The 21,644-nt window shown below is 41.7% G+C and overlaps 1 protein-coding gene across 1 annotated transcript in view; it reads right to left on the bottom strand.

Moving 5' to 3' along the window:
* Nucleotides 1–6,325: 6,325 nt before the first annotated feature.
* Nucleotides 6,326–21,644, bottom strand: part of Znf202 (zinc finger protein 202) — a 30,459-nt gene continuing 15,140 nt past the window's right edge. Inside the window, exons 2-7 of the mRNA XM_057767558.1 lie at nucleotides 11,727–12,222; nucleotides 10,917–11,127; nucleotides 10,483–10,571; nucleotides 9,614–9,743; nucleotides 8,945–9,064; nucleotides 6,326–8,565 (exon numbers count right to left, since the gene is read on the bottom strand). Of these exons, the coding sequence (XP_057623541.1) occupies nucleotides 7,595–8,565; nucleotides 8,945–9,064; nucleotides 9,614–9,743; nucleotides 10,483–10,571; nucleotides 10,917–11,127; nucleotides 11,727–12,128 (1,923 nt within the window). The 5' untranslated portion in view covers nucleotides 12,129–12,222 and the 3' untranslated portion in view covers nucleotides 6,326–7,594. The remainder of the gene's footprint in view (nucleotides 8,566–8,944; nucleotides 9,065–9,613; nucleotides 9,744–10,482; nucleotides 10,572–10,916; nucleotides 11,128–11,726; nucleotides 12,223–21,644) is intronic.

Genomic DNA, 21,644 nt, shown 5'->3' with positions numbered 1-21,644 from the left:
ACAAGGCAAAGTTGTATTTGTTAAAATGAGTCTGTCTTAAACCGGCATATCTCATAACTATATTTTAGATCTGTTAGCCACCTGCAAACTCTTTTATTTATATGTTTATTTGTTTGTTGTTCCAATAAGAGATAATATTGGGTTTGAATGACAGCTACCATTTCCTGTCAACATTTTCAGATCTTTCTGAAGAACCAAATAATACTGATTTATAACAATCACTATTGAAAAAAAACTATCACTTTCTCCTGACTCAAAACAGCTTACTGGACACTGGTCCCAGTTAGTAGCCTTTCTTCATCACAATGATTCATTTTATCATTTTTCCTTATTCCTCATCAAAGCAGCCATTTTCATATACAGCCATTTCAACATGAACCCCCAAGACCTAGTGGATTTTGTCCAGAGAACCTTATTTAATAATCTATAGAGGAAAGACCTGTCAAGAATAAGCATTCACTACTGTTTACGCAATTAATTCATGGTTGCATTTGATAGAAATCAGGAAATCTTGCCTAGGAACTGTTGCTTCTGTGTCCGATATGAAGTTGACACTAGAAAATAAAAGAGGTCAGTGACCCAGTTAGAACCTGAGGGGGACTTGTCAGGGCCTGAGGACAACAGAGGGAGGACTCAGCAGAGGGAGGACTCAGCAGAGGGAGGACTCAGCCACCCAAGGAAACCTCAGTACACTCCCAGCACCCATTCCCTTCCATCCGCTAATCTCTCTAAATTTTACTTTTCAAAAAGTTTCATTGTTGTTGTTGTTGGCGGTGGTAGTGTGTATGCATGTGCGTGTGTGCATATGCATGCAAGTGCTTGCAGAAGCCAGAAGAGAACACCATGTTCTTTAAATCTGGAATTACAGGTGGTTGTGAGCCATCCAATTTGGGTGCTGGGAACTCAGGTCCTTTGCAAGAGCAATCATTGCTCTTTGTTATTGTTTTTATTGAACTATACATTTTTCTTCGCTCCCCTTCTACTTTCTCCTGTGATCTCCAAATGCTCCCAATTTCCTCAGGAGATCTTGTCTTTTTCTCCTTTCTATGTAGATCTATGTATGTCTTTCTTAGGGTCCTCTTTGTTGTCTATGTTCCCTGAGGTTGTGAACTGTAGGCTGGTTTTTCTTTGCTTTATGTCTAAAAGTCACTTATGAGTGAATACATATTATATTTGTCTTTCTGGGTCTGGGTTACCCCACTCAATATGTTTTTTTCTAGATCCATCCATTTGCATGCAAATTTCAAGATGTCATTTTTTTTTTCTGCTGTGTAGTACTCTATTGTGCAAATGTACCACATTTTCTTTATCTATTCTTCAGTTAAGGGGCACCTAGGCTGTTTTGGGGATCTGGCCTATTACAAATAATGCTGCTATGAACATAGTTGAGCACATGTCCTTGTGGTATGATTGAGCATTCTTTGGAAATATACCCAACAGCGATATTGCTGGGTCTTGAGGCAGATTGTTTCCTATTTTTCTGAGAAATCGCCATACTGATGTCCAAAGCAGCTGTACCAGTTTGCACTCTCACCAGCAATGGAGGAGTGTTCCCCTTACCCCACATTCTCTCCAGCATAAGCTGTCATCATTGTTTTTGATCTTGATCATTCTGATAGGTATAAGATGCAATCTCAGAACTGTCATAGTTGCTTCTTTGAAAGGATTATTAAACCATCAGTCAGTACTGAGCGCAATGTGAAACACAGTGAGAGTGGAGCCACAGAACAGGTAAATCTTTTGATAATTACATCAGGGTTGATTATATGGAGCAAGAATAATGTCTCATGAAAATCCATGGCAGCAATAATAATTGAGATGGAGAGAATAGATCAAGTATAAAGGCTTATAGCATAGGTATCACTGAAGAAGAGGTGAAGGACTATTCCTATTTTTAAGAATAGGAATCAGGGGAATGTACTGTGATGTCTAGGGTAACCACTAAAACAGTGTTTTAAAACTACAATTGACAAGCTAATAAAGGGAAAATGATATAGTAAAATTTTAACGCAGGCATGTCGAGCATATCGGTTGGCCTCCAGGGCGGTCTCCCTGGTACATGTTGTCTGCTTCCTGCAGGACTAGGGACTTTGATCTCAGATCCAGGGCACTCTCAGTTTTAGGAATCCTCTCATTCTTTAAGGGTGGCTGCATGTTAGTTGGCATCTGAAAACACCAAGTGTGCCAGGCAGGCAGTGGTTTGGGTTCCTTCATTTCTTTGTCAACTTTTGAAACTTTTACCAATTTTTCCTCCCTTCTTACTTATTTCTAGCATTGTTTAACTTATTTGTATTATTATTATCTTTACCAGATTTACTTAGTTTTCTTTATTGTAGAATCACATTTTAATCTCTTGCTTCTTTCTCTCACATTTTTCTTTATCTTTATTTAATTCCTTTCCTCTTTCCCTGCACCATTCCTTTATTTACTTCATATATTATTACTACTCTTATGCTAGGGAGTTTTAAACTGCAGAGCTTATACTACGCTCTTGCATTTTCTTCTGTGGATGCTGAATTGACTTTGACTGCTTAATTATATGTCTAGCTGGCTTGACTTAGTATTGTTGCTTTTACTGTAGTTTGAGTGACTAAGTTCAGAGGACAACTCATAGAAGTCAGTTCTCTGCTTTTATCATGTGGGCCTTGAGAATTGAATTCAGGTCATCAGGCTTGGTGGTAGGTGCCTTTAACCACTGAACCATCTTAATGCCCCACCCTCATTACCCTTCATTTTGACTTTTCCATCTTCCAAAGAATAGAGGTATATAGAAGGAGCTAGAAACAATCATTCTGGTTGAGAAAACTTAGACACAAAAAGACAATGTATTTTCTCTCATTTGTTAATGTTAGCTTTGAATCTTTAGAGATGTATATTTCATTTTGTGTATTCATAGAAGTCAGGAAATTAGTAAGGCTCTAATGAGGCATGTAGATAGAAGTTTCTGTCCTGCCCAGTCCCAGTCCTTTAGTCATTCAGCCCCAAATAAATACACAGAGGCTTATATTAATTATAAACTTTTTGGCCTGTTGCTCAGGCTTATTACTAACTAGCTCTTATGACTTAAATTCACCCATAATTCTTGTCTATGTTTAGCAATGTGACTTGATACCTTTTTTTCACCCCGTGGGGCCCTGGTGTGAAAGCATTTACTCAACCAAACCTTTGTCCTCATAGTCAAATCTACATAAATCTACATAATCTCCTCCCCCACAATTATCCTTTTTTGATAGGACTTATTGACAAGAAAGGAGCCCTAAGCAGAAGACAGTGAACAGAGAGACAGCATGTCTGCTCTTACTAATAAACAGGTCTGGGCGGCCCTGAATTCTCTAACAGTCAACTCAGGAGGGTGGCCTTTGCTCTACCCTAACAAGCTATTAATATTCTGTACTTACCTTCACCTTTTATTTAACACAAGGCCTTAGTCTAGGAAATTAACTGTTTGTACCTTTACCCCTAAAATATACAGGAAAAAAGCTTGGGCCACTATATCAGTCCCAGAGAAGGAAATTCCTTCTTACCTGGCTGCCAGTGGATACAGTAACCCGATGGTTAGCCCCAGGGCCAAGCTCTATCCTAATCCTCCCAATATCTGCCAGGGAGCTTCTCAGTCCTGCTACATCCGAGACATAAAGCGCTTACCTTGTCAGTCTTTTATCCATCCTGTTAGCCATAAGAAATACATGCTTGGTATCATTGTTATTTACCAGAAAATTGTTACCTATGTCTGTGTGGGTATATAAACTGGAAACCTTGTGGCATGGGAAGAACAGTGAGGAACATCAATGAAGGAAACATCCAGAGAGCATTGGGGAGAGCATAGGAAGACTAAATGGAAACATGCTAAAAGACTTATGTGAGCTAATTTATTTCATCTACCCTGAGAGCTTATTTTCACCTGCTATAGTGAGCCTTCTGAATCCTGAAAGGTTTAGTGGAGCTTAAGCTCAACATCAACCTCAATGGTGTACAATAATCACTGGACGGAATGAGCCTACTGGTGCAATAGTGTCAGATCTGTTACAGGAATAACCGTCTCCTTTCTGATTGGATTCGAAGTCTGTTCCACAGGAAGGAATTCAAGTCTGGTACTGTAAACACAACAAAAACTTGTCTCTGATGAGGTCATAGGCCATACTGGGGAAGCTTCTGCTTTCTTTTTTTTCTAAATGTATATGATGTACCTGTCAAATTGCCTCCTAAAGAAATTTATGTTCATATTTAATGTTTTTGTCAGTTTTGATCAGAGAAGCTTCTTTTTGCAGTGGCCAGAAGTTATTACAAACTCATATCTGATCAAGTATGGAGAATTAAATGACTGTTGAATGCCATTTATAAATGTTACCTTACTTCTCAGTACATCACACAAGGGGCATATTAAATAAATCTATATACTAAAGACTGGTGGTAATGGTTTGGAAAACTGACCCCCTGGCACAAATGCCCGTTGCACTCTTAAATGCACAGCATGTTATCACTTTCACAAGCTCAGTTATACAAGCTGTCAATACTTTGTTATGCAATGGGGAGGGAGTCGTGAGCTCCCACCCTTTCCTACCTATTTACCTATAGCTAATGGTTGATGGGGCAGAGACACTTCCTTCAGTCGTATAGCCACTGGTAAGGCAGTCATGTTCCTATAAAACACACTGATTAAACTCATTGACATGAAAGTAAGATGGGGGCTGGGAAGATACGGGGATTAGCAGGAGTGGGAGGGAACGAGAAAAGGTACCACACGCCAATATGATCAAAATACCCCATGTTCATGAAGGACAAGTTCATATTAAAGTTGTTTAATATGTTTATATGCTAATAAAATATAAAAGATTGGTACGGAAGGCTGCAGGATTATTAACCTGCAAAGCAGGCCATCAGTTGCTATTTCTGCCTTGCTTTTTGTTCAACAAAGCCATCATGGGGCTCCATTAGCTCTCATTTGGATTGTCATTTAGGGAAGCCTGGTTAATGAAAATGCTTTCTGACTGTACCTAATGCATATTCTGCTTTCACATGCAGCGGGGCAATCTAGGGGCTGCTCTCTCCCAGCTGATCTGCAGCAGATGGCCTCTGCCAGATTCAGAAGAATAATAGGCATTTTTTTTTTAAGATAGTGAAAATAATACGCATTTTCTTAAATCTATCATCTGAGTTGGAGTCTGGAGGCAGCAGGACTTTGTGAAGGTTTTGGCTCTAATGACTTGATGCTAATACAATTTTTGAGAATTTCCATGGAGTTCTTGCGAATCCATCCGCTTCTAATTTGGAGCATATTTTCCTTGCTCTCTTGGTACTTTGTGGTGGTTATGAGTGATTCTTGGTTATTCCTAAGCTAGTCATTCTTTACATCATTCCCCGGCTTCAACAACATGGGCATTCTGTTAAGTTTACTGGACTAGAACCTTTTCTATATAATGTCAAAAGCCTGTCCTTTAAGCCTTACAAGACAGTAGGACTTCTAGAAGTGGGCCTTTGGGAAGGAGCATCCTGTGCTTGGCCCTAGGGTCAGTGGAAATGCTGTTTCCCCACCTGATTCCCATCACTGGTCCTGATGCTCCTCCACTGTGACTGTGTTCAGACTCGGGAGCTTGAGCGTCTCTCCAATTAGAATTAGGAGTCTTAGAAAACACAGTGGTTTATAAATGGGACCGGAGAGCCACTGTCAGCATAAGAAACTACAGAGACAACAGCAATAGAGATGCTGTTTCCCCTCACTACATCAGTTTTACATTTTCCTTCTGGAGAATTGTCTTGGCAGATTTTTTACTTAACGAAATCAAGCAAATTAGAGAAAACCCAGTTTCTTTTCCAGTGTATTCCATGTCCCTTAAGAGATTAGTTTGAAAGCACTGGTATAGAAGTACTAGACTATCTTCTGAGTGGCATTTCTCGTAGGACAAATTCTGCTTACACTTTAGATGCATGTTTGACAGACGCCAGAATATTAGTCTCTTGTGCAAGCTTCAGGCTTGACCCTCTGTGTACACATTGTACCCAGAGTTATGCTAACCACTCCAAGCCCTCACTATTGTGGAAAGCAACTCTGTCCTTTAAATCTAGTTAAAGCAGAAACAGCCTTCAGAGGCATCAGACAGCTGAAGCTCTAGGAGGTGATTAGGCAAAATGTAAATAGGGGCACTTGGCTCCAAGTATCACTTTGTTTGACATCAATTGACTGACATTAAAACTCAACTAGGCCATCACAAGAGAATTTCCTTACCGGGATGTTAGGGCCGGGAAGCTCTGTTGCGAACCCACCAGATTCCTGATCATGAACTGAGCAGAAGAAAGCAGGCACACACATCCATCTACCTTCTCATGCTTTAATTCCACACCCGATGCTCCATTTCTGGAGCAACTCTCCCTGGTCCTTTCCAGACAGCCAGACACACGAGGGAACCTCAAACAAGCAAAAGACCCTTGGGCTACCAGGAGATACCACTTTTTAGTTCACAGTTACATGAAAATGAAAATATATGTATAAAAACCCAAATAACACATACACAAAAAATCCATTTACGTCTGGTGAATTCTCAGGGTTCAAAATATTAGGGTTCATTATCTTCCCTGCATGATAGAACTGAGGCATGAACACTAAGGACAAGGTGGCAGAATAGTCTTGGCCAGTGGCAACAGCTGTTTCCTATCTTCCAAAGTGGTTTCGGATCTTTTCTAGTTTCTTTACGTAAATGCAGTGAGACAGTCATTTGTGACTGTGCACTGGTTATGGCGCCTTTCCAGGCTGACAGGGCTTCAGATTCCCTCTCACAACCCAGATGAAGGATGCGCTGAAACACTACGTGGGGAAGTGATGGGTTTCGCCAGGCCTTAATCACGCTTTACTGAATTCTCCATCACTCCAGTCCACATTGTTCTTGCAGTAGGCATGGAAGGTACAAAGTTGACAGTAGCCAGATCACAGGAAAGCTAAAGACAAGCATATCCAGATGGGGGGGTGGTGCACCCCAGGAGGCTTTCGATCAGGCCCGCTTTTGTAGCAGTGTATGGCACTTGGTGTCATTCTGAGAACAGGGAAGGGAGCAGCTTGCCAAAATCCTTGTGCAGGAGCCTCAAGGACTTGTCCTTTATCACTCTCCCCCTAGTCTCCGGCATCTAAGTGATGAGGTGACTTAGTGGGAACCTGAAGCTGGCCCATCAGTGTGCGGCAAATCTCTCAGGACACAGAATTCCTGTCTTAAGGTTAGGGCTGTGTGCTTTACGGTTGGAGCCCAGGGAGGACAGACCCCTTTAGGTCGGTCCCTTATCAGACCCAAGAACTTACTTATCCTTGGTCACAAAGAAGTTGAGGCTGGTAAGTAGTCTTCAGGATACAGAACAGCCTAGGTTTCCCAAAACATAATAGCAAAAATTTCTTAGAGTCCCAAATCTCCTACTTCACACCATGATGTAGAGGTAGGAGCATGCTTGTGAAAGAGAAGCCTCGACTGAGGAGAGCTGACGAGTTCTGGAAGAGGTGACATATGGCATGGGCAGGTCAAAGAGATGCCTCAGAACAGGTCTCCTAGGGTTAACCAGAGTCCATCCCATCCCAGCTGAGGGCTGAACAATGTTCTTCACACACGGCACATAGCTAGGTCTTTCTCGTATGGGTTCTCTGGTGCCTGATTAGGTGATACCCTCTACTGAAGCTCTTCCCACAGGTAGTACAAGTGAAAGGCTTTTCTCCAGTGTGTGTTCGTTGATGTCTGACGAGATGATCCCTCCTGCTAAAGCTTTTACCACATTCATCACACCGGCAGTTCCTCACAGAGGCATGGCCTTTCTGGTGCTTGGCAAATGCTGCACTATTGTTGAAGGAACGCCCACATTCACTGCAGAGAAAGAGCTCCTCAGTCACGTGTGTCTTCCGATGCGTCAGAAACTGTTTCTGGTCACTGAAGTCCTCTCCACAGTCCGTACATGAGTAGGGCTTGCCTGTGGCATGGATTCTTTGGTGTGTGGTTAACACAGATTTCTGACTGAAGCTTTTGCCACAAGTAGTACAGAAGAAAGGTTTTTCTCCTGTGTGTGTCCTCTGGTGCCTGACCAGGTCTGAAGTCCAACGGAAATGTTTTCCACAGTCATCACAGCTATATGGTTTTTCTACACGGGCATTTCCCCCTGACTGGGTCAGAGGGGCATCCACATTCTTCCGGTTTGGAGGATGTTTATGAGGAGGGTTTGTCTTATGGACTTTCTGGTGCCTGGCAAGATGTGAGCTCCGTGTATAACTTTTCCCACACTCCATGCACTTATAGGGCTTTTCTCCTGTGTGAGTTCTCAAGTGCCTAATAAGATGAGAATTGCATGTGAAGCTTTTTCCACATAGAGGGCAGTGGTGTTGCCTTGCTACCTGGGGTTGACCAGGAGTAGTTTCCCTAGTTTTTGTGGAATTATTAACTTGAGAAATATTGGTGCCAAATCTCCTTTCATTAAGTCTACTTGTATTACCCTCAAAGATTATCTCCCAATCTGGAGTCTGGTGAGTTTCTGGGTCTGCCAAAATAGACCTGTGTGTATCTTCTTGCTCAACACTTCCTTCCCCATCTTCGCTCAGGTCTCCTAGAGAAGGGGTAAGAACAGAAAGGAGAAGCTATGATAACAAAACCTTTTATACCACGAGAGAATTTTTAATGGTTTTTCTAATAAATAACAGGGAGAGGGAGGGTGTAGAAGAGGCTAATGACAGGCGGGTCTGTCTTTCAGAGAAAGGCATTAGTGTGGATGGCGCATTAGATCCAGTGAGTGGGTATGGGGTATGGCCATTGTAGTGGGTGAGGCAGGATTGAGAGTTCAATCCCTGGGCTAAAAAGTGAGACCATCACAAAAAGTGGAGGATAAAATAATGAAAGGGAACCAACGAGAAAGGGCCGAGGAGGAAAGAGGCACACTGCCTAGAGGGGACTGTCCAATGCAGTCAGAGCTGTCTGCTGTTCCTTACCTGTGTAGGTAAAACTCAGGATTTCTGCTTCTGCAGGCTCCTGAGATTCGTGGACATCTGGGACCGGAGCCTCTTCTTCTCTAATCTGGGAGGTGTCATCCAGTCTGGGAATTGGAAATGCTGTTCAAGAGATAAGAAAAAAGGACATCATGATTGGTTCAATACTTCCCCAAGTTAAAAGCAGATTTTTATGGACTGGTAGGTGGTAGAGCAAATAAATATGTAAATTAACTGGTCAGCTATTAGTAGTCTTTAGCTTGGCACCACTATGTGCTGCCCACCTTCTATATTTCTTATGCCTTCACCTGAGTCTCAGTAACTATTTACTGTGAGCCTTGCTCCTTCCCTCTTGTTGAGGAACGCAGATTATCTTTGCTGTCACTGCTTCAAAACTCATGTTTACTTCAAAAGTTAAATATTAAAGCTCAAAAAACTATAACAGTATTCTCCCATTAATGTGTTCCATTAATTTTCCCAAGCATCTTTATTTCTTCCTTTCAGTTGGAAGGATATCATCTTCTTCAGCTAACTGATCTTTAATCTCATTGTGTGGTAGGCATGCATAAGTGAAAGTTTAGTTCATGTTGTCCAAGGTCTTTGCTTCCCCATACTCCAATATAAAAAAGAAGTTTGTGGCTAGAATGCCCTGAAATACATGCAACTCCTTACACAGAGAAACTACAATTCCACAATCTTCTTCCAAGACATATTCTCCATAGAATTCTTTTTGTGTTGGATCCAGATCACTCCACTGATCCTGTGAGAAGCACAGAGCCACATCCTTGAATGTGACCAGTCCCTGAAATGATACAAGGATCCAATCAGGATGTGATGCTTCAGGTAGCCTACTGTGTTTTGGGGTAGAGTCATCCAAAGATAAAGGGAATGCTAGCAGGCAGAAGGGTTTCCTCTGGGGAGCCTGCTTCCCACTGCTGCTGCTTTTGAACCTTCGGCACTCGAGGAAAGAAAGCATCGACTCTGTTTCTGCTCTCCAACCCACAGTGTTTCCTCAGGCCAGACTTTATTCTTCCTCAGGGTATTGTTTAAAATCCAACACAGATCTTAAATCATTCAACTCCCTATCTGGTATTTCAGTGGGGGGTCTCTATGAAAAATCATCGTTTTTAGGACTCTTTCCCAAACTACCCCATCTATTTTCATCTACAGTCAGAACAAGGAAGACATGAAAGAATTCTATCCCCTTTTCTCAGCCACATAATTTCAGATCAAGAAAGGATCCGAAGCTATCAAGGGGGATAGCTCCTGAATATCACAACAGTCATGTTAGCCATTCTTACAAATGATAAACAATAATCCCACTTAGTACCTTTCAGTAGTACCTTTGGCACATAAAGAGACTATGAAGACTGGAGTTGAAAACAACTCTTTAATTTGACACAGTTTCTTTTCCTATCCCGGGTACCCACAGAACTGAAGACTTAGTACATCTTAAGTGTGCACATTTGTATCCCCAATTTGTTCAGCATATGGCTAACACCCAACAAATCTTCAAATATGTATTTTGAACTGGGGTTTACCTGAGAGAGGGCAGTGAGAAGAGCAACCATCCCTGGATCTCCAGACCCCTGTTCTGCAGGAAGGTCTGGACCCTGGGACACTGGAACCTCTAAGGGAAAACAGGAGACAGAGGTCAGCCGCATCCTACAGTGAACTTATACAGTGGCCTTAGCTTCTCTGTTAAGAGAATCAAGAGACTGGTCTAGGGTCGATTACCCTATCCATCACCACCTACAACCTCATCGGAGAGCTAGGAGCACTCACCAGTATCACTGTTTAAATGTGGCCCCATATTGAGGCAGGTTCTAGCTGGCTCTTTCTGTTCTCAGCATCAAGATTCTGGGTTTTCTTTACATTAGAATTTTCCAGCTTGTGTGATACAGGAGAACCCCCGTCCCTCCATTTCCACTTCACTTTGCCCAAATCTCTGTTTTTTGCTGAGGTCTCTTCCTACCACTTTCCTGCAGAGGCTGGCGCTCCCCGTCATGCTGCAAGCTCTCTTGTTCCAGTGTCCCCAGATCTGTGCTTCTGAGGGCTTCCTCATGGGGCTGCTCAGGGGTCAAGGTCTGTGTTGGATCTTGTTGCTCACTGGAGGACTCTGGCTCCACTTCTAGGGGCAGTGTCTCCTCTGACAGGACTTCCTGGCCCTGAACATGGACGGTTACCTGGGAAAAATTTTAACTTCCAGTCACCATGGAGTCAGGAGTAAACTGTCATCAGGGGTTATTTTAGGAGGAACACTCCCAGAGGGAATCAGCCGAGAAAGGGAAACGCAAGTTGCATAGGCATGTGAACAACTGGTTATCTTTGCAAAGACAGGACAGGACACACTGGAACTATTCGATTTTTCTACTCTTAAACTTCATTTCAGCCATCTGGGGTCCCGAGGTTTCCATCCTTCCTTATTTCAGGTCTTCTTTTACTGTTGTTTCCCCAGATTACCATCCTAGTAAAGGGGTTTTGGGATTAAGAGTCTAGGTGAACTTCAAGGAAATCTAAGAGTTGTTTTTCTGAGGAACCCAAGGTTCTACATACAAAGAAATTTAAAAAATCCAACTTCAGTGGCACAGGCAGGTGATCCAAACCTTAGAAACCACATACACATACATCCCTGCCCTGATGGGGGTCATGCATCTAGACACAACCCAGACAGAACCAGGAAAATTTAAAAGATAATTTACGGGGTCCTCATACTCTCCCTGCATCTAGTCTTTCAGGAAACAGCCCCCTCCACATCACACAGATCAGGACTCCCCCTCCTCACCCACCGCCTTGGTCTCCTGGGTCGTTTCTGCAAACCCTCCACCAGCGTCACGGCCTCCTCGCCACTCTCTGGCCGCTGGCCGCGCACCCAGCTCTGCAGTTCTCCAGGCAGGACAGTGAGGAACTGCTCCAGCACGAGCAGCTCGAGGATCTGCTCCTTTGTCCTCCTCTCTGGCCTCAGCCATTGATGACAAAGCTCTCGAAGCCTGATGAGGGCTTCTCTAGGGCTAGATGCTTCCTGGTAGCGAAAGCGTCGGAAGTTCTGGTGAGAGGTCTCCAGCACAGGGTCATCCCCCTGCAAGGCAGACTCTGGCCCGCAGGTGAAATCATCCTCCAGTTTTACCATCATTACTCCTTCTTCTTCCCAAAGGTCTTGGTCCTCTGGTTCCAAGGCAGTAGCCATTTCCTGGCTCTTGAGTGTTATCACACCATTTAGGCCTCACATTGGCATTAATGCATTTCAGTCTGGGTACCTCAAGGAGTTCCTCCCAAGGGATCTAGGATAGAGAAGTATAGATGAAAGAGGATGATGCCTGCAGTTATGCAGAGACAACAGTTCTGACTTTGTGATTCTCTGTACACTTCTTAAATAATTCCCCTCTTCAGTCTCCATAACTGTATTTTGCAATGAAATCCACTTAGCCTAGGAAGATCACCCTCTTTAGGCAAGGCTCCTAGGATGGAGGATAGAGGGTACATTGCTATATTCTTAACACTGTAGTTCTACTTCCTAATGTCTTCCTTCTACTTCCTTCCTGCTGATTTCTTTAGTCTAACTCCATCACTTCCTGTCAGACTATACCCAGCACATTCTGAGATCCCCATTGTTGTGGACTATTCTTTTAACTAGGCAAAGATGTATTACATTTGTTTATGCTGCAAAAATGTTACTTTAATGGTGTAAAAGTGGCTTACTTTTGTTTATGCTGCATTTGCTTAATGATGTAAGGATGTGTATTTAATTATGTAGAGATGGGTTGCATCTGCTTCACCTTGCCTACCTAAGGTACCTGAATGGTCTGATAAAAAGCAGAACAGTCAATAGCTATGCAGGAAAAAGGATATGCATGGCTGGCAGGGAGAGAGAATAAATAGGAGGAGAAATCTACACCGGATTTCTCCAGATGGAAGGAGAGAAGAGAGACAAGAAAGAGAGAGACATGCCCGGTGCAAGAAGCCAGGCAGCCATCAGCTAGAAGCACTGAAAGTAAGATACACAGAAACAAGGTAAAAGGGTAAGATAAAGGACAAAAGGTAGATAAAGAGAAACAGGTTAATTTAGTTAAAAGAGCTAGCCAGAAATGAGCCTAAGCTAGGTCAGCCAAAACGAACAAACAAACCAAAAGCCCCAAAAAACTAACAGTAAGTCTCTGTGTCTGGATATGGAGCTGGTTGGTTGGTTGGTAACCTAAAAGAAAAAGCCAGGTGCACCTCATAGTTCTTAAATGGCTGGGAGAAAAATGCTCATAATGCCTACTAACCAATGCCCCAGTGGCCTTGGTTTGTTTCACAGCACATAACACATGTATATCATGAGACACCAGCAGGGTAGGTGCAGCTTATGCAAGACTGCATCACACATAATATTAACGTCTGTAAAATGAGAATTCTTGGAGTTTTAAGAACTCCAAGAAAGAGCAGTGAGGAAAGACACTAACATGAGCAGCACTCCAAAAACTCTGCCTTTATATTGCTAAAACATCTTTAATCGATTAACTTATTGATCCTCAAATTCACTAAGGACACTCATTTACTCTAGTCTTGCTTGCAAACTTACCTTCTAAGTGCCTTGGCAGGGACCAATTGTTAAGAAAATACTCAATTTAGTAATCCTTGGATTCAACTTTGATTCTTTCTCATTGTTTACAATTTATTAAACCAACCCTACCTCTTAAACTTCTAAATGCTTACTCCTCTTCTTCCTGCTGCTTCTGTGTGGTCCTTACCACCTTGCCTGAACTACAACCATGATTTCCTATGTGTGTTCCCTGCAGTACTCAGTCATGAGTAAAATACAGCAAAATAAAATACAGTAAAATACAACAAAATACAGAAAATGTCTATTTCCAAAAGACATTCTGATTCAATGTATCTAGACAGTTATGCCTTTAGAAATGCTACTTGCCATCCTATTGCGATCCCTGGTTGGGTAATATCAAGGGAAGTAAGGGAAGTTAAGAGTGCCTAAATTTGCCTGCTATCATTTAGCAGGTACGGGACAGGAGTGTATATCAGTGGGAAGTTTTCTCTGCCAAATGACTTTTCTCATCAATAGAATGGAAATGATAGTATTTTCTATTAGTGTAAATTTGAGATTAAATGTCTTGCTGTTCGTTATATTCAGAAGGGAAACTATTAACTTTCTAAAGTATACTTCCAATGATATGACTCAGTATTATAAAAAGTACTATTTAAAATGTTAGTAAGATCACCTCAAACCCTGTGCAGGGCATGCAAAGTTCTTTACAGTGTATCTTACCTATTCTCTGTACCACCTGCTATCGTGACTGCACTGATGGCCGACAGCATGAGCTTGTAGGCCTCCCTGCATTTTGAAGGCTGTACCTATTGTACACACTCCCCACTCTCTCCTCTTTACTGCTACAAGGTGTGTGACTATTTCTTACAGGTTTTTCCTTTTCATTTCCTTGCTTTGATGATGTTCTAACTGGTCCTCATCTTGATAATCTAAATTGCCTCTGGAGTTGCTATCTTCAAGTCACCATTCTTTAGCAGGTATGTCTATTTGCAGCCTGTGGGCCACACGTTTCCCAGGATAGCTGAATACAGTCAATACATTTGTAGATGACATTATTTTGCAACATCAAAAGTTTGGAACCTTGATCTACACTGTTACCAATGTTAGCTGTCACAGCTGATATTTCTGCTGCTTGTTTTGCATTTATTTTAGCAGGCTCAAAAAGCAAGATGGAGGGAAAGTGGTCAGCAATAGTGGGAATGAAGAGGGGAAAGAGATGCTAATGGAATAGGCATGGCAGTTGAGTAAAGCTATAGATCAGGTACCTTGCAATTTGTTGGCCTTCCAATTCCATTACCTTACTTGGGTGTCTTTGGAAGAATTCCACAGCAAGATCAAACCTTGGCATCAAACCTGGTGGCTCAATAGCAAATTCCTGGAGCCTGGGCAGCTTGCCTCTCTACCCAATGCTCATTCCCTATTACTAGCCATCCTGAAGAGGGCAATTTCTCTTGGGCACCTCAGGCTAGAGTTTATAACTAGGTTGTGAGTAGTAAATAATTTGGTTAGAAGAGTCACTAAGACAAACGTCTGCAAAGATACTTCATAAGAAGGGATAAGTCATACAGCCCCCCTCCCCCAGCTCCTGCTGCAAGGGTTTCTTTGTTACACACGACCCTGCCTCCCCCAAGCCTGCCCTATTGTCTGCTGGGTCCTTGGCCCAGGAACAGTTTCCTGCTCCTGCACTAAGGCTATCCACGCAGAAGGGTGAGTGTCTGCCTGCTAGGCAGGCCTGAAGGTCCCCGCAAGGGAGTGCGGGTACCTTCAGCTTGTGCTGCAGGATCTTCTGTGTTCTACTCGACCCTGCCCTGCCCCCACGTTCGCCCTTTTGTCCACAGTGTCCTTGGGCTACCAGGCATCCCTGTTTCAGTGCTGAGGAGTTCCATCCAGACAGGAACAGTTCCCGCTCCTGCACTGAGGAGATCCACACAGAGAGTCAGTCACAGCAAAGACTGGACCAAGACACCAAGACTCTCCTGGCTCCATTTGAAGGAAGAGATAGGCAGGTGCCAATGCAAGAATTCCTCCAACAACCTGAAAGGCAACATGACATCAGATTCCAGGGATCCCGAAACAAGAAGAATTGAACATCCTACTCCAGAAGAAATATAAGAAATAGACTTTAAACGGAACTTTATGAAAATAATAGAGGTCCTTAAACAGGAGGTGAAAAACTGCCATAAAGAAATGGAGATGACAAACAAAAAGGTAGAGGAAATGAATAAATCTCTCAAAGATACGCAAGAAAACCAAGAAAAACAAGAAAATGCAATCAAACAGGCAAGGGAAACAGTTCATGACTTGAAAAATGAAATGGAGGTAATGAAGAAAACACAAACCGAGGGGAGGCTGGATATGGAAATTCTGGGTAAACAAACAGGAACAAGTATTACCAACAGAATACAAGAGATAGAAGAAAGAATCTCAGACACTGAAGACACTATAGAGGAAATAAACTCACTGATTAAAGAACAAAACAAATCCTTAACACAAAACATCCAGGAAATCTGGGACACCGTGAAAAGACCAAACCTAAAAATAATAGGGGTAGAAGGAGAAGAATTACAGCTCAAAGGCCCAGAAAATACATTCAACAAAATTATAGAAGAAAACTTTCCTAACCTAAATAAGGATATTCCTATGAAGGTACAAGAAGCATACAGAACACCAAATAGACTGGATCAAAAGAAAGCATCCCCGCGCATATAATAATCAAAACAAAAAACATACAGAATAAAGAACAGATATTAAGAGCTGCAAAGGAAAAAGGTCATGTAATGTATAAAGGGAAACCTATCAGAATTACACATGACTTCTCAACGGAAACCATGAAAACACATAGATGTGCTGCAGACACTAAGAGAACATGGATGCAAGCCCAGACTACTATACCCAGCAAAGCTTGCATTCACCATCGATGGAGAAAACATGATATTCCAGAACATGATATTCCAGGACAAAAACAGATTTAAACAATATGATGCCACAAAGCCAGCCTTACAAAAAAAAAAAAAAAAAAAAAAAAAAAAAAAAAAACCAAAAAACTGGAGTTAACAACTACTGGTCATTAATATCACTTGATATCAATGGACTCAATTCACCTATAACAAGGCACAGGTTAAGCCAGGCAGTGGTGGCACATGCCTTTAATCCCAGCACTCGGGAGGCAGAGGCAGGTGGATCTCTGTGAGTTTGAAGCCAGCCTGGTCTAGAAGAACTAGTTCCAGGACAGGAACCAAAATCTACAGAGAAACCCTGTCTCGAAAAAATAAAAAATAAAAAGGCACAGGTTAAGAGAATGGATACGAAATCAGGATCCAACATTCTGCTGTTTACAAGAAACACACCTCAAACTCAAAGACAGACATCTACTCAGAGTAAAGGGTTGGGAAAAGGTTTTCCAATCAAATGGACCAAAGAAACAAGTGGGGGAGGCTATACTAATATCTAACAAGATTGATTTCAATCTAAAATCAATCAGAAGAGATGGATACTTTATACTCATAGCAGGAACAATTCATCAGGAGGAAGTCTCTATCCTGAATATCTACGCCTCTAATAAAAAGCACCCACTTATGTAAAAGAAACATTACTAGAACTCAAAGCATACATCAAACCCCACACTCTAATAGTAGGAGATTTCAACACTCCTCTTTCACCAATGAACAGGTCAACCAGACAGAAACTTAACAGAGAAACAAGAGAACTATCAGATGTAATGAACCAAATGGACTTAACAGACATCTATAGAACATTCCACCCAAACAGAAAAGAATATACCTTCTTCTCAGCATCGCATGGAACTTTCTCAAAAATTAATCACATAACTGGTAACAAAGCAAACATACATAGATACAAAGAAATTGTAGTAACCACCTGTGTACTATCAGATTCTAACCCCAGAAAGCCTACCAACTCATGGAAATTGAAGAGTCAACTACTGAACCACCCCTGGGTCAAGGAAGAAATAAAGAAAGAAATTAACGTCTTCCTTGAATTCAGTGAAAATAAAGACACATCATACCCAAACCTATGGGATACTATGAAGGCAGTACTAAGAGGAAAGTTCATAGCACTAAGTGCCCACATAAGGAAAATGGAGAAAGCACACATTAGAGACTTAACAGCACAGCTGAAAGCTCTAGAAAAAAAAAGAAGCAGACTCACCTAGGAGGAGTAGAATAATGGAAACAATCAAACTGAGGGCTGAAATCAACAAAATTGCAACACAGAAAACAATCCAAAGAATCAATGAAACAAAAAGCTGGTTCCTGGAGAAAATCAACAAGATTGACAAACCCCTATCCAAACTAATCAAACGGCAGAGAGAGAACATGCAAATTAACAAGATCAGAAACGAAAAGGAAGACATAACCACAGACACAGAGGAAATTCAGAGAATCATTAGATCTTACTACAAAAGCCTGTATGCCACAAAACTGGAAAATGTGAAAGAAATGGACACCTTTTAAGATAAGTACCATATACCAAAATTAAATCAAGACCAGGTGAGCAGTTTAGACCTGTAAGTGTGAGGAATTAGAAGCTGTCATCAGAAACCTCCCTACCAAAAAAAGCCCTGGACCAGATAGTTTCAATGCAGAATTCTACCAGAACTTCCCAGAAGAGCTAATACCTATACTCCTTAATGTGTTTCAGAAAATAGAAACGAAGAGTCATTGCCAAACTCCTTTTATGAAGCTACAGTCACCCTGATACCAAAACCATACAAAGACTTAAACAAGAAAGAGAATTACTGACCAATCTCACTCATGAACATCGATGCAAAAATTCTCAATAAAATACTGGCAAACCGAATCCAAGAACACATTAGAAAAATTATCCATTATGATAAGTAGGCTTCATCCCAGAGAGGCAGGGCTGGTTCAACATACGAAAATCTATTAGTGCAATCCATCATATAAATAAACTGAAGGAAAAAAACCATATGACCATTTCCTTAGATGCTGAAAAAGCATTTGACAAAATTCAACATCCCTTTATGATAAATGTCTTGGAGATATTAGGGATACAAGGTTCATTCCTAAATATAATAAAAGCAATATACAGCAAGCTGACAGCTAACATTAAATTAAATGGAGAGAAACTCAAAGCCATCCCACTAAAATCAGGAACACGACAAGGATGTCCACTCTCTCCATACCTCTTCAATATAGTGCTTGAAGTTCTAGCAATAGCAATAGGACAGCATAAGGAGATCAAGGAGATTCGAATTGAAAAGGTAGAAGTCAAACTTTCGTTATTTTCAGATGACTGATAGTGTACATAAGCGACCCCAAAAACTCTACCAAAGAACTCCTACAGCTGATAAACACCTTTAGTAACATGGCAGGATACAAGATCAACTCCAAAAAATCAGTTGCCCTCCTATACACAAAGGATAAAGAAGCAGAGAGGGAAATCAGAGAAATATCACCTTTCACGATAGCCACAAACGGCATAAAATATCTTGGGGGAACGCTAACCAATGAAGTGAAAGATCTATTTAACAAGAACTTTAAGTCTTTGAAGAAAGAAATCAAGAGGACACTAGAAAATGGAAGGATCTCCCTTGCTCTTGGATTGGGAGGATCAACATAGTAAAAATGGCAATTCTACTAAAAGCAATCTATAGATTCAATGCAATCCCCATCAAAATCCCAACAAAATTCTTCACTGACCTTGAGAGAACAATAATCAACTTTATATGGAAAAACAAAAACCCAGGATAGTTAAAACAATCCTATACAATAAAGGTACTTCAGGAGGCATTACCATCCCTGACTTCAAACTCTATTACAGAGCTACAGTAAAGAAAACAGCTTGGTATTGGCATAAAAGCAGAGAAGTTGACCAATGGAATCGAATAGAAGACCCGGATATTAACCCACAAACCTATGAACACCTGATTTTCGAAAAAGGAGCTAAAAGTATACAATGGAAGAAAGAAAGCATCTTCAACAAATGGTGCTGGCAGAACTGGATGTCAACCTGTAGAAGAATGAAAATAGATCCATATCTATCAGCATGCACAAAACTCAAGTCCAAATCAATTAAAGACCTCAATATCAATCTGAACACACTGAACCTGATAGAAGAGAAAGTGGGAAGTACTCTATAACACATGGGCACAAGAGACCACTTCCTACATATAACCCCAGTAGCACAGACAATAAGGACAACATTGAATAAATGGGACCTCCTGAAACTGAGAAGCTTCTATAAAGCAAAGGACACTGTCACTAAGACAAAAAGGCAACCTACTGACTGGGAGAAGATCTTCACCAACCCCGCAACAGACAAAGGTCTGATCTCCAAAATATATAAAGACCCAAGAAACTAGACTTTAAAATGCTAATTAACCCAATTAAAAAATGGGGCACTGAACTGAACAGAGAATTCTCAACAGAAGAAATTCAAATGGCCAAAAGACACTTAAGGTCATGTTCAACTTCCTTAGCGATCAGGGAATTGCAAATTAAAACAACTTTGAGATATCATCTTATACCTGTCAGAATGGCTAAAATCAAAAACACCAATGATAGCCTTTGCTGGAGAGGTTGTGGAGTAAGGGGTACACTCATCCATAGCTGGTGGGAATGCAAACTTGTGCAACCACTTTGGAAATCAATGTGGCGGTTTCTCAGGAAATTCGGGATCAACCTACCCCAGGATCCAGCAATACCACTCTTGGGAATATACCCAAGAGATGCTCTATCATACGACAAAAGCATTTGTTCAACTATGTTCACAGCAGCTTTATTTGTAATAGCCAGAACCTGGAAACAACCTAGATGCCCCTCAATGGAAGAATGGATAAAGAAAGTGTGGAATATATACATATTAGAGTACTACTCAGTAGTAAAATGACATCTTGACTTTTGCATGCAAATGGACTGAAATAGAAAACACTATCCTGAGTGTGGTAACCCAGAACCAAAAAGAGGAATATGGTATGTACTCACTCATAAGTGGATTCTAGTCATAAATAAAGGACATTGTGCCTATATTTCATGATCCTAGGGAAGCTAAATAAAAAGGTAAATCCAAAGAAAAACATATAGTTATCCTCCTGGATATTGGAAGTAGACAAGATTGCCAGGCAAAAATTGGAAACTTGGGGGTGGGGATGGGGTGGGGCAAAGGGAGATGGGGTGAAAAAAGTGAGAAGGGGAGGATGGGGAGAGTTTGGGGGAATGGGACGGTTGAGATGGAGAAAGGGTGGATATGGGAGCAGGGAAGTATATATCTTAATTTAGGGAGCCATTTTAGGGTTGGCAAGAGACTTGACTCTAGAAGTTTTCCCAGGTGTCCAGGGAGATGTCTCCAGCTAGATCCTTGGGCAGCTGAGGAGAGGGAGCCTGAAATGGCCCGATCCTATAGCCATACTGATGAATATCTTGCATATCACCATAGACCCTTCATCTGGTGATGGATGAAGCTAGAGAGAGAGACTCACATTGGAGCACTAAATTGAGCTCCCAAGGCCCAAATGAGGAGCAAAAGAAGGAAGAACATGAGCAAGGAAGTCAGGACCACGAGGGGTGCGTCCACCCACTTAGACAGTGAGGCTGATCTAATGGGAGCTCACCAAGGCCAGGTGGACTGTGATTGATGGTGCATGTGATCAAACCCGACTCTCTGAATGTGGTGGGCAAGGAGGGCTGACTGAGAAGCCAAGGACAATGGCACTGGGTTTTGATCCTACTGCATGTACTGGCTTTGTGGGAGCCTAGTCTGTTTGGATGCTCACCTTCCTAGGCCTGGATGGAGGCGGGAGGATCTTGGACTTCCCACAGGGCAGGGAACACTGACTGCTCTTTGGACTGGAGAGTGGAGAGAAGGGGGTGGGGGGGAAGGGGAGGGAAATGTGAGGGGGAAATTTTTAATTAAAAATAAATAAATGAATAATAATAAAAATAGAAGGGACAAGTCTCATGACCTGGCCTCTTGAATATGCATTGCTACTGTACATAAAGGATGATTAGGAGAGGAGGTATGGGGAAACTAAGACTTTCCTACTATTCCTGGAATGGCTTTCTTTGTCCCTTACCTGAAGTGTCACATTCAGTTGTCTTGAGCATAGACCATAAAAAATATTCAATTTTGTAGCCTAAAAGCTATCGTTTCTTGCTACAGGGAGAGATACTTCATTACCTA

This window comes from Chionomys nivalis, chromosome 4 (genome assembly GCF_950005125.1).
Source record: "Chionomys nivalis chromosome 4, mChiNiv1.1, whole genome shotgun sequence".
Taxonomy (NCBI): domain Eukaryota; kingdom Metazoa; phylum Chordata; class Mammalia; order Rodentia; family Cricetidae; genus Chionomys; species Chionomys nivalis.
The sequence above is the reverse complement of the archived record's forward strand: the minus strand, read 5'-3'. Positions and strand labels throughout refer to the sequence as shown.